The following is a 13,594-nucleotide window of genomic DNA, read 5'->3' on the forward strand; positions in this document are numbered from 1 at the left end:
GCGTATTACATTGAATATTCCAGTGTATTCCATTCTCTTCACTCTTTAGCCTATTAAACTTTTTAATTTCAGTCGAATTTTCAGTCGAAGGGCAACAAGAGAAGCAATGTAGCCTAGCAAGTCTTCACTGCTTTCAAGCTTATTCGGGGAGAAACCTTATGATTGTCCTGATCAAAGATTTTATTTAAAAAAGACACTTAGGCTTAGTGACAGTGCTTTTTTTTTTGCACTCTTTCAGACATATTTATTGATGTAGAAGTGCTTTGTTTTGTATGCAACGAGGGATTGAAATTGCAGAAATTACAGTATAAAAAGTGTTAAAGTTTGTTCTGTTGATATAATTGTTAAAACCAGAAATAAAGCAATAAATATCGGTTCTGTATATTGGTTATCGGGCACATAAACATGCAAATAATTTGGATCATATCGGTTATGAATCAATAGGCCTGTCACGATAACACATTTTGCTGGACGATAAATTGTCCAAGAAATTATTGCGATAAACGATAATATTGTCGTTCTGAGACCATTTTCATCTAAAATAATGATAATGGCATAATAATGCAGGTACACCTTTTCAAAGATCTATAAACTTTTATTTCTGAAGAATATTAAACATTGACAACGGAAAACATTTTAAATATCCACAAAAAATGAACAAAACAACCAAAAACAATAAAAGCAATGGACTCTCAGTGTCTGTTAACAAAAAAACTCACTTGAATAAATACCAAAAACAATAAATAAAATGGATGTAAAACAAAATTGCACTTCAAAAAAATTATTAAATTAGGCTCAGACATAAATAGTGATACATTCCTTAACAGGCAAAACTGCCGGTTAGGACCTTTGTAAACAAATAAAAAAAAAGCCTCAACAGGCCATACCACACCATTTTGCACTGTCCTCCTGTTACTTTGTCGACTAAACGCCCGAGTGATTGTGTAACTTACTGTCGGGAAGACGGAGACGCACTTTATTGTGTGTATATTCTACGCACTGAAAAAACTTGGTTGGGATTAGGGGTGAGGAGTGCGTGCGTATTACACGACATAAAGTGCGTATCGTATGCACGCAAAAACTATTTTGGGCGTATAAATGGCACGAGAAATAACATTCGTGGTATAGATACGCATTTTCATGAGATCGGGCTCGACATACCGGCTCGCTCAGGTTAAGTGGTTCACCACGATCATTCGGTTTGAATCCGAAGTGCTCCCACACCGGCAGCTGTCGCGTTTGGCTTTGAAACCAATTCCATCTTTTTCCTTTTTTTTTTCTCCAACTCACAACTAGCGTCTTCTCTCTCTCCCGGCAGTCGCCGCAAGCAGTCCCGCTTTCCCATACAAAGACCATGTGACTGACAACAATGCAACTGACAAGAGGGTTCACACTCCTCCTATACGCTAAGGAACCGAGAGTGGTCATCCAGTCTCTTTGGTAGAGAGAGAGAGAGAGAGAGAGAGATACGATCGAGGAAAACAAACAAGCATGCAAATGGTATTATCGGAAAAATTATCGAGCTAATTTTTTTTTATCGTGCGATTAATTGACTATCGCGACAGGCCTATGAATCAATATCGGTCGATCTCTAGTACTTTATTTACTCTGATTGTAAGTCCACCATTCCCGAATAGTGGTTGTGTGGGTTAGGCTAGACTCAAGTTTATCCTTGTTCGAGACTGGACATCACAACATGCAGTATGTGTGGATCATTTCAGCATGATATTCTGCAGAATGTCTTTTATTGGGTGATGGAGAGGGATTATCTTTGCTGTGACTGTTTCTCTGTCCATGTTTGGTTATGTTTTCTAGTGTGTGCAGGATCTCTGAGATGAGTTGCAGAACTTGGGTCGTGGGGTCAGCTTACAGTCTGATGAATCATGCTGCATGGCCTGTTCTGCTTGGTTGGTCCACAACAGACTAACTGTCAGTCATATTTTTGCTTTGTAGTCCTGTCTTGGCTGTAGGGCTGGGCGATAAAACAACAATAATTATCACAGTATAATCTTCCTCGATAAACTTATAACAAAGGTTCAATAAGTATTGGATATAATGTTTATGCAGTTTGCAAATAATGCTGCACATGCTTGTTGCAGACCGTCGCACTGGTGGCAATAACTGATAAGCGCTGTCATTTCTGTTGCGAATGAGAAACATAAAACGGCAAATGCGCTAAAAGCTGAACGAAACAGAGCTGTTCATTTGAACCACGCGCCACACTGAACGTTTATCCGCTCTGCTCAAAATTCACTGCCGTGAATGCATATGAATCCATTTCAATCACGTAATCACTAAACAGCGCTGTGAGATCCAGTGAAAAGTGTTTGAAATTCTGTGCAGAGTTCTCCCATACAAACCACAAATCAAATGCCTTGTAGGGCTGGGACGATACACCTATCTCCCGATTCGATACTATCACGATTCTTGGGTGCCGATACAATATGTATTGCAATTTGTAAAAAAAAAAAAAAAAAAATGTAAACACTAAACCAGTGTTAATTTTGACAGCAAATTTTGATTTAGTTTTAGTCATAGTCTTTTGACTAAAATGTCATTTAGTTTTAGTCATATTTTAGTCATCTGAATTGTTTTAGTTTTAGTCGACGAAATACAATAAGATTTTTAGGGCTGTACTCAACCAAAGAAAATCTTGGTCGACTGAAGTCCTGAAATTTTCGACTAAAAATCGACTAAAATCGACTAAAAATGATGGTAGGAAAAAAAAAACGTTAAGTTAATTAGATGCGCACTGTGCGCAGTACTTGGTAGCCTTGTTGTCCGCCTAAATGAATTATAAATAAACATAAAAAACTAGTAGGCTATTTGCAGTATATTAAATCGTTTTTGACCTAATTATTTTGCACTGAAATGAGTCTGACACTCGAGTCTGTCGGCTCTGACAGCGTTGCATCACGTGCACCTGCGCAATATCATAGCTTATGCTTTCCGAAAACAGTACTATGTTGTCAACTAGTGATATCATCACAAGAACTGTTGAGGAATATGCAACATAATTTAGACAATTATTTTTGTCATATGTTATAATAATAAGTTATAACTGTCAGACACTATCATTTCACCGTGCATGTCCTCGCACCGAGCGAGGCTGAACATGAGCTCAGCTTCGCAGCTGAGACACGAATAGACTATTAACTTAAAGCTTTTACTCTTAATAAACACAAAAGGCACGTCCACTTTAATAAAAAAAGAATATTTATTAAACAAACCAAGAGCAGAAACGAAATAAAGTGCATAACTGAAAAATAAAGCATCCTAGGCTCAAAACTAACACAACCAACAGCACAGCGCAATTGCGCATTAGGCTCCAAATAAAAAATAAAAAAGTTAGGTTATAACACTAAAACATTGAAATATGCAAATTCTGATATGTTCATATAGCCTACTCAAAACAGACAGGGCAAGCTAACGCAGACAAGTGAGCTTACCACTTTTAGATGATATGTCATGTTTGTCGTCGAGCTGTGGAAAACTGTTGCATGCAAACTTTGCATTCGACCTTTTTCCTGTTATCAATTTTAACAAAATGCTGCCACACTGTCGATTTCTTTGTTGTTGACATGTTAGAAGAGGACTGACTATTAAACGCTCTCACAATTAAATAAATAATATTCAGCATCAAACCTTCTATAGTTATCGCTCTCTCTTGGGTTGGGCTAATCCAAAAAAGGTGAAAACAAGGGGGGGGGGGGGGGGGGTTCTGAAGACAGACTGTTACAGTGAAACAAGGGTACTCTGAAAACACCCCCATTAGCAGTTAGTGCTTCACACCTGATGAAATGAGCGCGCCTCAGCGCGGCAAAATTGATGAAATAAACGCAGCAAAACTGATGAAATGAACGCGGCAAAAAATCGACCAATCAGAATTTTGGTCGAACCAGAATGTATCGACCAATTAATCGACTAATCGACCTGGACAGTACAGCCCTAAAGATTTTAGTCGACTAAATCTACAGTAGATTTAGTCGACTAAAATATAATGGGTTTCAATTTAAATGCATTTATTTAGAATTTCTCAATTTCCAAACCCATATACTCCCGGAGAAAACATATATTAACCTGCTAATATGAATGATTTTAAAGTTTGAACGTGCAATACAGATACAGATTTAATTACTGTAACTTAAAAAATATCTTAAAATTAAATAAAACCACTTTTCCTAAAGTAGAAGACAGTCTTCTTTTCAATGAACGATATATGAATTCTTTATAACTACTTGCATACATCATTCTCTATTCTTTCAAGCAGACATATTTATTTGTATGAATTAAATATAATTAATCCTTATTAAAGCTATTAACGAGCAGTGAATGCTTTTCTCTTTTTCTTTTGTTGCTTGATCAATATTAAGGACACAGACCGCATTAGGTTTATTACCCACTGTCACTTTAAGACATCGGATCATGTCCAATGACATGCGGATCCAATGCACTGATGCACATCTGATACACTCACAACTGTTTAAGACATAACCGACATCATTTACGTGAATACTCTCCAAAACGGACATTTAGACATAATATTTGTGTGTATTTGTCCATTCAGACACGAAAGAGAGCTCAATTCTGTACTTGCGCGCTGTATAGGCTAGGTGTCTATGTGAATGTGAATGGCTGCACGCTTCGGGTCGGGTGTGTGCGCACAGAAAACCGTCCCAAATATAGCTCTTTTTTTGCGTCGTCACTCTTATTCAGATCTTCATGTCTGCTCTACTCATTCTCCCAGACGTTTACATGTTTTAACGTTTTATGAGACATGCAGCGCATGCCAACTCGTGTGCCGCTGGGTAGATCACGTTACAGTACAATTGTGCGCATCTACCACAAATGCAGGACATCAGACTGGATCGCTTCCCAATCGTCACTATCTAACATTTTCGTCTAGTTTTTATTCGTTGACGAAAATGTCAATAGATTTTCGTCATAGTTTTTGTCATTCAAAACTAGTTTTTATTTAGTTATCGTCTTGTTTTCGTCTGTGAAAAAATGTCGTTGACGAAAATAATGACGAAAATTATTCGTCAACGAAATTAACACTGCACTAAACCATGGGGAAAAGTTAAATCATACACTTATACAGAATGTAGGTTTATAAGATGAGTCATATTTACAAAAACAATTCATCACATCTTTCTGACTTATTTCAGAAGTATCATACAATACTACATTCTCTTTAAAGGGTAACTAAACCCTAAACCAACTTTTTTTAGTTAATGATCTGTAAGAATGGGGCTTTATTAGTGCTGTTCATTGATTCAAGTAGTTTTTTTGACATTTGTGTTTAAAGTGTTTTAATTTTACAAAATATGGTGTAAAAACGTCTGAGTGCTGCCCTCTTCAGGTTGAACAGTGGCTACTGCAGTTGAATTTTCCTATTGGAAGTTGTGGTACCCTCTGACGTCAGAGGGTACCAACTAACCACGCCCTTGCCTGCAGAGAGAGACGTCACAGATGCACGCCCCCTCTCCACTGGGCTCTGCCTACTTTTCCAGCATTTTTCAAATATTGCCAGTGGGTGGAGTCAGGCTCTGACCACGGGTTTAGTTACCCTTTAATAAATGATTCAATAACAAATACAGTTTTTAACAGTCACTTTTCGCCACCTAGTGGCAAAACAATGTAATCGATAAATCCCCCCCCAGTGCATTCAGTCTCACGTCGCTTTCACGCGTCAAATTATATTACGTCACTAACACTCATAGATGACACATTTCATCCTCAGTTGAAACGAAAGTGGCTAACTTCTGTCAACCTCATCTAAGCAAGGACAAAAATAAAGCAATTTAATTTGAATTAATATCGATTCTGTAATAAAAAAAATAAGATTTTAAAATCGTTTAAAAAAAGATTCTTTCTTCCAGCCCTAATGCGTGTGATTTAAAGTAGTTTAAAGCCAGATGAAACTGCGCTGACTTTCTCAACATCATTGCCGTGGACAACGGGGGAAATATTGAGCTAAAACGATGCAGTGAGAAGGCTTTTCAATCCACAAGTCACCAACATTTACCATGATTTACTTAAAACTGAAACCATGGGATTGTGGCAGAAATGTGGGATGTTTATATAGAACTATATTATATTATTAATGTAGATATTTACCCCTGGTTTTGTAGACAAAGCTTTAAGATAGTTATCCCAGACTAAAATGCATGTTTAAACTGTTTTAACTGCTTAAACTGTTTTAATCCTGGCTTAATGGAATTTAATAACCGTATCTTTTTTGTTAATAGGCTATATCAGTTTTTGTGCATTATTGTATTAAATGTCTTTAGGCTACTGTTTTTCATAACAAATAACTTTAACTTAGAACTAAATAACAAAAACTTTTTGCCATGAGGGGACTGGACTAAACTGTCACTGATCCTGCTGTCGTCAGGCAGAAGACTTCATTCCCGGCAGAAGACTTCATTCCCAGCAGACGGGATGAGAGTAGAATGTGTGCAGGATGGAAATGTATTTCCCAGGAAAGGTCTCCCAGAGGGGTGTCACAGTCGGTCACTCCTTTCCATCTGGAATTATTTCATTTATATCATTAGGTGTTGATAATCTCTTTTAATTGTATTATTATTTTCTCTATTCCAGAACAAATGTGGAGAACAATCTCTACTCAGACTCCTCAAACCCGTTGTTTTCGTTGTCCTTCTTTTCCTTTGTTTATGTTTTATGTTACAACACAGATTCTGGGGGAAGACTGTTTTCACATCAGAGACTGGTTATACTATGTGACATGACTTTTAGTTTGGTACAGGATAATTAACAATCAGGCATTGTCATGAAATAGGCTAAACCCCAACAGGGTAATTAGAAGAGGACTTCACCCTAAATGGGTTTATTTAGCAAGATTGGGCAACTGGCTGTACGTTGTCCTGCTTATTATATGACCACTCACCATCCATTTCAAACCGCTTGTCCTATGTAGGACTGCTGGGATTTTTTTTGCCTGTTTCAGGGTCTCAGGCAGCAGGCTGGTTGATTACCAAATAAATAAATACATGGACACTAGGGCTGTAACAGCTCTCAGTAAAAAAAATCTAACCGTACCGTTCTCCACCTATGGATTTGCATGTACTTGCAGTGTGGTTAATCTAAAAAATCTGATGACGCATATATATATACATCCGGTTCTTGATGCGCTGTCCGAAAGGTGCATAAAAACACTGAGACATGGTGACCGGCGGCGCTACCAATGCGGTGGCTCTGAATCCACTCGTTGACAAGAAAGGAGGAAAGAGCCACATATGGAAATATTTTGGATTAGGCTAATAAGGCAGTTGCTATAAGGCAGTGGTCTTCACTATTTTTTTCATGAGAGCCGCACTATAGGACAAAGTCAGTAGGAGAGCCATTTTACCGCAAAGTATAAAAAGTTACATCCAGTCATAAATACCATGTCTGCCTATCAATCTGTCACCCCTGAACATACAATATGCAATGCAATAAATACAAAAGGGTGAAAAAAACCCCATTATTTATGATTTATCAGTCAAATTTGTAACTGAGACAAGATGGGGATTTCCAGAAATATTCATCCCAGAATGACCTTAAGTTATTTTTTTTCTACATTAGCCCATCTTGTAGGCCTATCTAACCATCCAAGAGCACATGCAGCGTTAAGAGCTGGAAAGACCGGCATAAACTGGCATCTCTGCAGAGACTGGATATTTACATGCACAACTTTTGTTTCAGTCGGACTGAATTAATTCCGATGGATGAATCTGAATGTATTGTAGTTTACATGAACGCTAAACATCGTGATGTGATACATGATCGGGTTGATGTGCGTGTTTATAAGTCAAAAGATTCAAAATCGGAATATGAACATATGAACCGTTGTGCCGTGCTGTTTGTATTTATCACGCAGTAAAAATGCCCCAAACCAGTCATCTGTATAATAATCTGAAACGAGGACTGATGAGCCGTTGTCCTGCTTCGTGTGGAGTGAAAGGAGAATTATAGAATGAGAGGATACTCATTTATATGACACTTTATTCATCAGGAGAACAGCTCGTTCAGTTTATCAGCCTTGCCAATTTAAACATTCAATCGCAAGAAGACGCGAAGGAGAAATCATGAGCGCTGTGAGAAGATTTGTGTGCGCACTCTCCCGAAACGCACACACGGAAAGCCGCGTCTCTGACCGCATGCAAATATTGAGTTCTCTTTTAAATCTTGCGCTTGAATGGACAAATTCAGAAAAAAATTGTCAACATGCACATCTTTTTGAGTATCCTAGCAGACGTGTGAGCATGAAATAGGACGGGACGATATGACCTAAAATCTAAATCTTGATTAATAGAAAATTTTTACCTCGATTACGATTAATAACCGATTATTTTGTTTTTGTTTTGTTTGAAAACCCCTGCCCTAGAGGACAGACAAATGATTACACAAATTAAACAAATCAATCAAAAATACATGCACCTTACAGCTCTTGACTAGTTAGCTAACATTCATCTGCAGTCACATGTTTCTCTCATAAAGTGATAGCTCCTCTGGTTTTTATGCTATGAAATATGCTATGAAATAACTGCAAAGACATGAGAGACATTAAAGTATCAGTGATATGTTACAATGGACAGCACACAGCAGTGAAATATTTACTTTCATTGGTCATCTTTAACTGCTCAGTTGCTTAGTGCAGCAACTGACCAATCAGAATCAAGTATTCCAGAGAACCGTGTAATAAATTAGCGCAGCCTTCCTTGTTCATATTATCGTCAGTAAGAAATAAAGCAGTGGGATCATAAAGACCTCCCATAATGAGCCTGACGCTTGTCATCAGCTGTTCGGGTGAACTCAAAGCAAGCTATCGGGGGCAGCTGCTCCCCTGATGTGTAACTGAGTTGTTGTTTTTTTGTGTGTAGATGTGAGTGGGGAGTGTAAATTCTCAGAACAGGTGCTGTTTCATGTCTAACAGCTTTAAACAGTGACTCGGGTCAGAGTTTAAACAAAGGCAGCTATAGAGCCGCAGGATTGATAATAGGGATGCACCGATCCAAATTTTTTCACTTCCGATTCAATCCCGATACCTGAATTTGGATATCGGCCGATACCAATACTATTCCGATACCAGAGCTGTGTTTGCTTTAATATTATTATTATTATTATCATTATTGTTTATTTTATATGATGCTGAAATAAACTGAAATAAACAACAGGCAAGTATGATATGTACGTATGTATGCATGTATGTCCCAAAAGGCAACTTGAGGTAAGTATAAGGTCAGAAAAGGAAGTCAGAAAAACAGGAAATCCTGTTAACAGGAAGAATCCCATTCTGAAAACAAATATGCAACTGTAAGGGTTTCAAATTGATTGTCATGTCAATATTTATTACATTCCCAAAATGTCAAATACTTGAGTCTTGAAATTAGGGATGGGGCCGATCCGATCCAGTATCGGTATCGGGACCGATACCAGCGTAATTCACGTATCGGATTTTCCCGATCCAACCTGCGGAGATATCCGATATCCTTGAGTCATGTCTGCGCTTTAACGTTGTCTGCTGAAATGACTCCAAAAGTGATTCCCGCCGGCTAGTCTGCTAGCTGGCTGCAAACTGCGGAATGGATTTCCTGAACGGAGGCGCGGCTCAATGAGACACAGAGTTATGAGACACGCCACCGCTCAGGAAATCCATTCCGCAGTTTGCGGCCGCTGTGTGGAAATTCTTCACACTGGAAACACCGCAGAGCAAGACAGCAAAATGCAATGTTTGCAAAGCCGTAATTCAGAGCTCGTTGAAGCTCCCTCGCGTCGTACAACACAACGAATGCAATCAAACATTTAAAAAAGCACCACGTTACTGTGCGTTCACACCAAACGCGAATAGCGCGTCAAATTCGCGTCTGCCGCGTCTAGTTGGACGCTTGAATATTTTGAATCCATTCGCGCGCCCAGAGCGAAATTGACGCTCGTAAAAAGCAAAAGTTTGAAGCGAAATTGACGCGCGTCTGAGGCGAAATTGACGCGCGTCTGAGGCGAAATCCGCTTGTCTGTTTGCACATGGCTGATGTTGATCGAGCATTCATCGAGAGAGTTACAGCATCGGAGCGAGGATCACCCTTTAGATAGTGTGTGTGTGTGTGTGTGTGTAAGATGTTTACACTTGCACTTTTCTTATATTTCAAGACTCAAGTATTTGACATTTTGGGAATGTAATAAATATTGACATGACCTACAGTTGCATATTTGTTTTCAGAATGGGATTTTTCCTGTTAACAGGATTTACTGTTTTTCTGACTTCCTTTTCTGACCTTATACTTACCATACATGCATAAATATGTAGGCCTACATATCATACTTGCCTGTTGAGAGGAGTTTATTTCAGCATCATATAAAATAAACAATAATGATAATAATAATATTAAAGCAAACACAGCTCTGGTATCGGAATAGTATCGGTATCGGCCGATATCCAAATTCAGGTATCGGGATCGGATCGGAAGTGAAAAAATGTGGATCGGTGCATCCCTACTTGAAATATAAGAAAAGTGCAAGTGTAAACATCTTACACACACACACTAGGTCTATCTGAAGGGTGAGCCTCGCTCCGATGCGGTAACTCTCTCGATGAATGCTCGATCAACATCAACCATCTTGCAAACAGACAAGCGGATTTCGCCTCAAACTTTTGCTTTTTACGCGCGTCAATTTCGCTCTGGACGAGCGAATGGATTCAAAATATTCAAGCGTCCAACTAGACGCGGTAGACGCGAATTTGACGCACTATTCGCGTTTGGTGTGAACGCACAGTAACGTGGTGCTTTTTTAAATGTTTGATTGCGTTCGTTGTGTTGTACAACGCGAGGGAGCTTCCGCCTCTCTGAATTACGGCTTTGCAAACATTGCATTTTGCTGTCATGCTCTGCAGTGTTTCCAGTGTGAAGTATTTCCACACAGCGGACATGTTGGCTAGCCACAATGTTGCTCAGTGCTATCCTGCAAACTGCGGAATGGATTTCCTGAGCGGGGGCGTGTCTCATAACTCTGTGTCTCATTGAGCCACGCCTCCGTTCAGGAAATCCATTCCGCAGTTTGCAGCCAGCTGGCAGACTCGCCGGCGGGAATCACTTTTGGAGTCATTTTAGCAGACAACGCTAAAGCGCAGACATGACTCATGGATATCGGATATCTCCGCAGGTTGGATCGGGAAAATCCGGTACGTGAATTACGCTGGTATCGGTCCCGATACTGGATCGGATCGGCCCCGTCCCTAATTGATAAGGGGATTTAGTACTCTCATCCATCTTTTGGGGAACACACCACATGCATCTGTCATACATGGTGTTGCATCAATTGCTCCTCTGCGTAATCCTTCTGCCTACAAATCTCTCTCCTCTTTCTCAATATTGCAGTCCTGCTGCCACAACATGCTGATCTGTGTCAGAGGGCATGAGCATGTAAAATCGTGACACTGCTGAGAGCGAGTTTTCTTTGCTTGTGTAAGAGCACACAGTATTCCCATTGGATGTATGTGGGTGTCTGCTATTAAATGTTCAAAAAAAGATAAATGTCAAGTGCAAAAGCTGTGTTGTTGAGTGAATATATAGTTATATTATATCTGTGTTCTTCAGTATCTTGTAGTAGCCAGTTCTGGTTTAAACTGTTTGTATGCTGGTGGGTGAGTGCTGGTGTCATTGGGAGATGTTGACTCCCTGTAGCAGAGGCTTCTGATGGCACACGGAGTACAACAACAGCTGACAGCTTAACCAGTTTTAGCTGTTGTCAGTCTTTTTTCTGTTTGTATAATTAAAAAAAATATATTCTGTCTACTCATTTGCCATGATCATGTGCTTCATGAGCTTAATAAGATGAATGGTTTCAAAGAGGTGAAATCAAAGCTTCAAGTCAGCATGAAATGTAAATTCAACCAGTCCATTTTCTAAATGCATCTTATTGTGAATGAATCACCTATTTTTTTTAATTTTTTTTTTATGTTTTATTTTTTGTAGCTTGTTTTTAATCAAGACAGCTCAATCTTCCAGTGAACAAGACGTCTCTCTGGTGACATGTCTGGATCATTTAGTCTGCTTAACCCTTGTGCGACCTTATGGACATTTTTGTCTTTCTAGGGTTTTTTTTTCGGTTTTTTTCTTCATTTTGCCTGTGTTAATTCCAACTGCATAAATTTTGGCACAGGTGTATATTTTTATTGGAATTTTACTTTTTCACCCCCATTTCCTTTAATTAATCTAGTTTGCACTGGGTACACAAAATAGTTACACTCAGGACCTTAAGAAAAAAAAATCTTGAATGCAGCGCCTAAACAAAATCTTACTGAAAGCTAATTTTTTTAAATATCAACCTCAAATTTGGAAGTTCAACAAGTTTCATAAAATAAATATTTTATATCAAATACGGTTCATAAATCATTTTCATAAACTTAAACCTCTATAACTTCTTTGTTTGGTGCACTTTTTAAACTTTTTTTTATTTTTTTATTTACTGCAACAATAATCTGCCATGAGTCTTCTTTAAAATGAGACCAAACTTAAGTCTATGCTCCCAAGCTTCAAATTTTTTTGACAGATTTTTGACACAGACATTTTTGTCCTGTATGAACCTATTTGTAACTTTTTTTTTAATTGACACACAACGGTTAAACCCTGCTCCTTTCTTACAATCAACCTCAAGGTCGCATTTAGATCAACAACCGATAGATAATTCCAAGTCCCCGTCCCACTTTTTTTGTTTTTGTTTGTTTTCTTGATCTGTTACTACTTCTGTTGTTGTCTTACACAAACTTACTTTAAGACTGGTCCCTGGTTTGTTGTAATAGACCAAATGTAAAGCCAATGGTTTGGCTTTAAGTTGTGACAATCATATTACAGACACAGAATTTATTCCAGCCCATTCTCATTCCTCTGCCTGCAAATTTCCTCTAATCAGTAGCAAGTGGCAAAAGATAAAAAATAACAATAGAATAAAGAGGAAAAAACTGCTAGATTGACTGACCTATATTTCATAGAGAAAAAGATGAGCAGGTGGATTGGAAATCACCCCCTCCTCCCTTTCAAGGTGACCTCGTTTTTCTCATCTGATTAAATTCCTGCTGTTGGAATCGAGGCAGATGAATGATCTGGTTTGTCAGGATTTTGGCATTAAGCATGAAGCCAAGAATCAGTTCATTAAAACTGAATGTTTCAGTACTGTTTCCTTTAAGAATGAAACATTGCAGTATCTGTTTTTGTATGCAATTTTACTTTTAGAGGGGAAACATTGAGGAACATCCTTAATTTTCGCACATAAATAATTTTACAGGGAATGTTTGCTCTGCTTTAATCTATCATCTTCCTTGTCTCTCTCCTTTCCCTCTCTCCTCTCAGGGTGGAAATCACTTTGACCAGTATGAGGAAGGTCAGTTGGAGTTGGAACAGGCCTCTTTGGACAAGCCCATAGAACCGGTAAGGCTGCACACCTCACTTGGTACTGTTGACTAGAACAGCTGCTTCCTGTGTGTGAGAGTGTGAATGATTGGTCCAGTCAGGGATAGCCACACCACCTCTATAGTCAGCCCCTACCCTTATTTTAGAGATAGTCAAATCATATCCTTTTTGGTAAGTCAGCACTC

General features: G+C 38.7%; 1 protein-coding gene and 1 long non-coding RNA gene across 2 annotated transcripts in view; one reads left to right on the forward strand and one right to left on the reverse strand.

Annotated features, from left to right (window-relative positions):
* The window catches only part of gpatch8 (G patch domain containing 8), a 47,329-nt gene that overhangs the window by 4,161 nt on the left and 29,574 nt on the right, over positions 1–13,594 (forward strand). Inside the window, exon 2 of the mRNA XM_082166228.1 lies at positions 13,350–13,427. Within this exon, the coding sequence (XP_082022354.1) occupies positions 13,350–13,427 (78 nt within the window). The remainder of the gene's footprint in view (positions 1–13,349; positions 13,428–13,594) is intronic.
* LOC309496285 lies at positions 8,377–10,595 on the reverse strand. The gene is made up of 2 exons (XR_014205091.1): positions 10,499–10,595; positions 8,377–9,384 (listed from the first exon to the last, which is right to left on the reverse strand). It is a non-coding gene; the product is annotated as an uncharacterized lncRNA (long non-coding RNA).

The sequence above is a fragment of the Leuciscus leuciscus genome (genome assembly GCF_965113295.1).
Source record: "Leuciscus leuciscus genome assembly, chromosome: 1".
In the NCBI taxonomy this organism is placed as follows: Eukaryota; Metazoa; Chordata; class Actinopteri; order Cypriniformes; family Leuciscidae; genus Leuciscus; species Leuciscus leuciscus.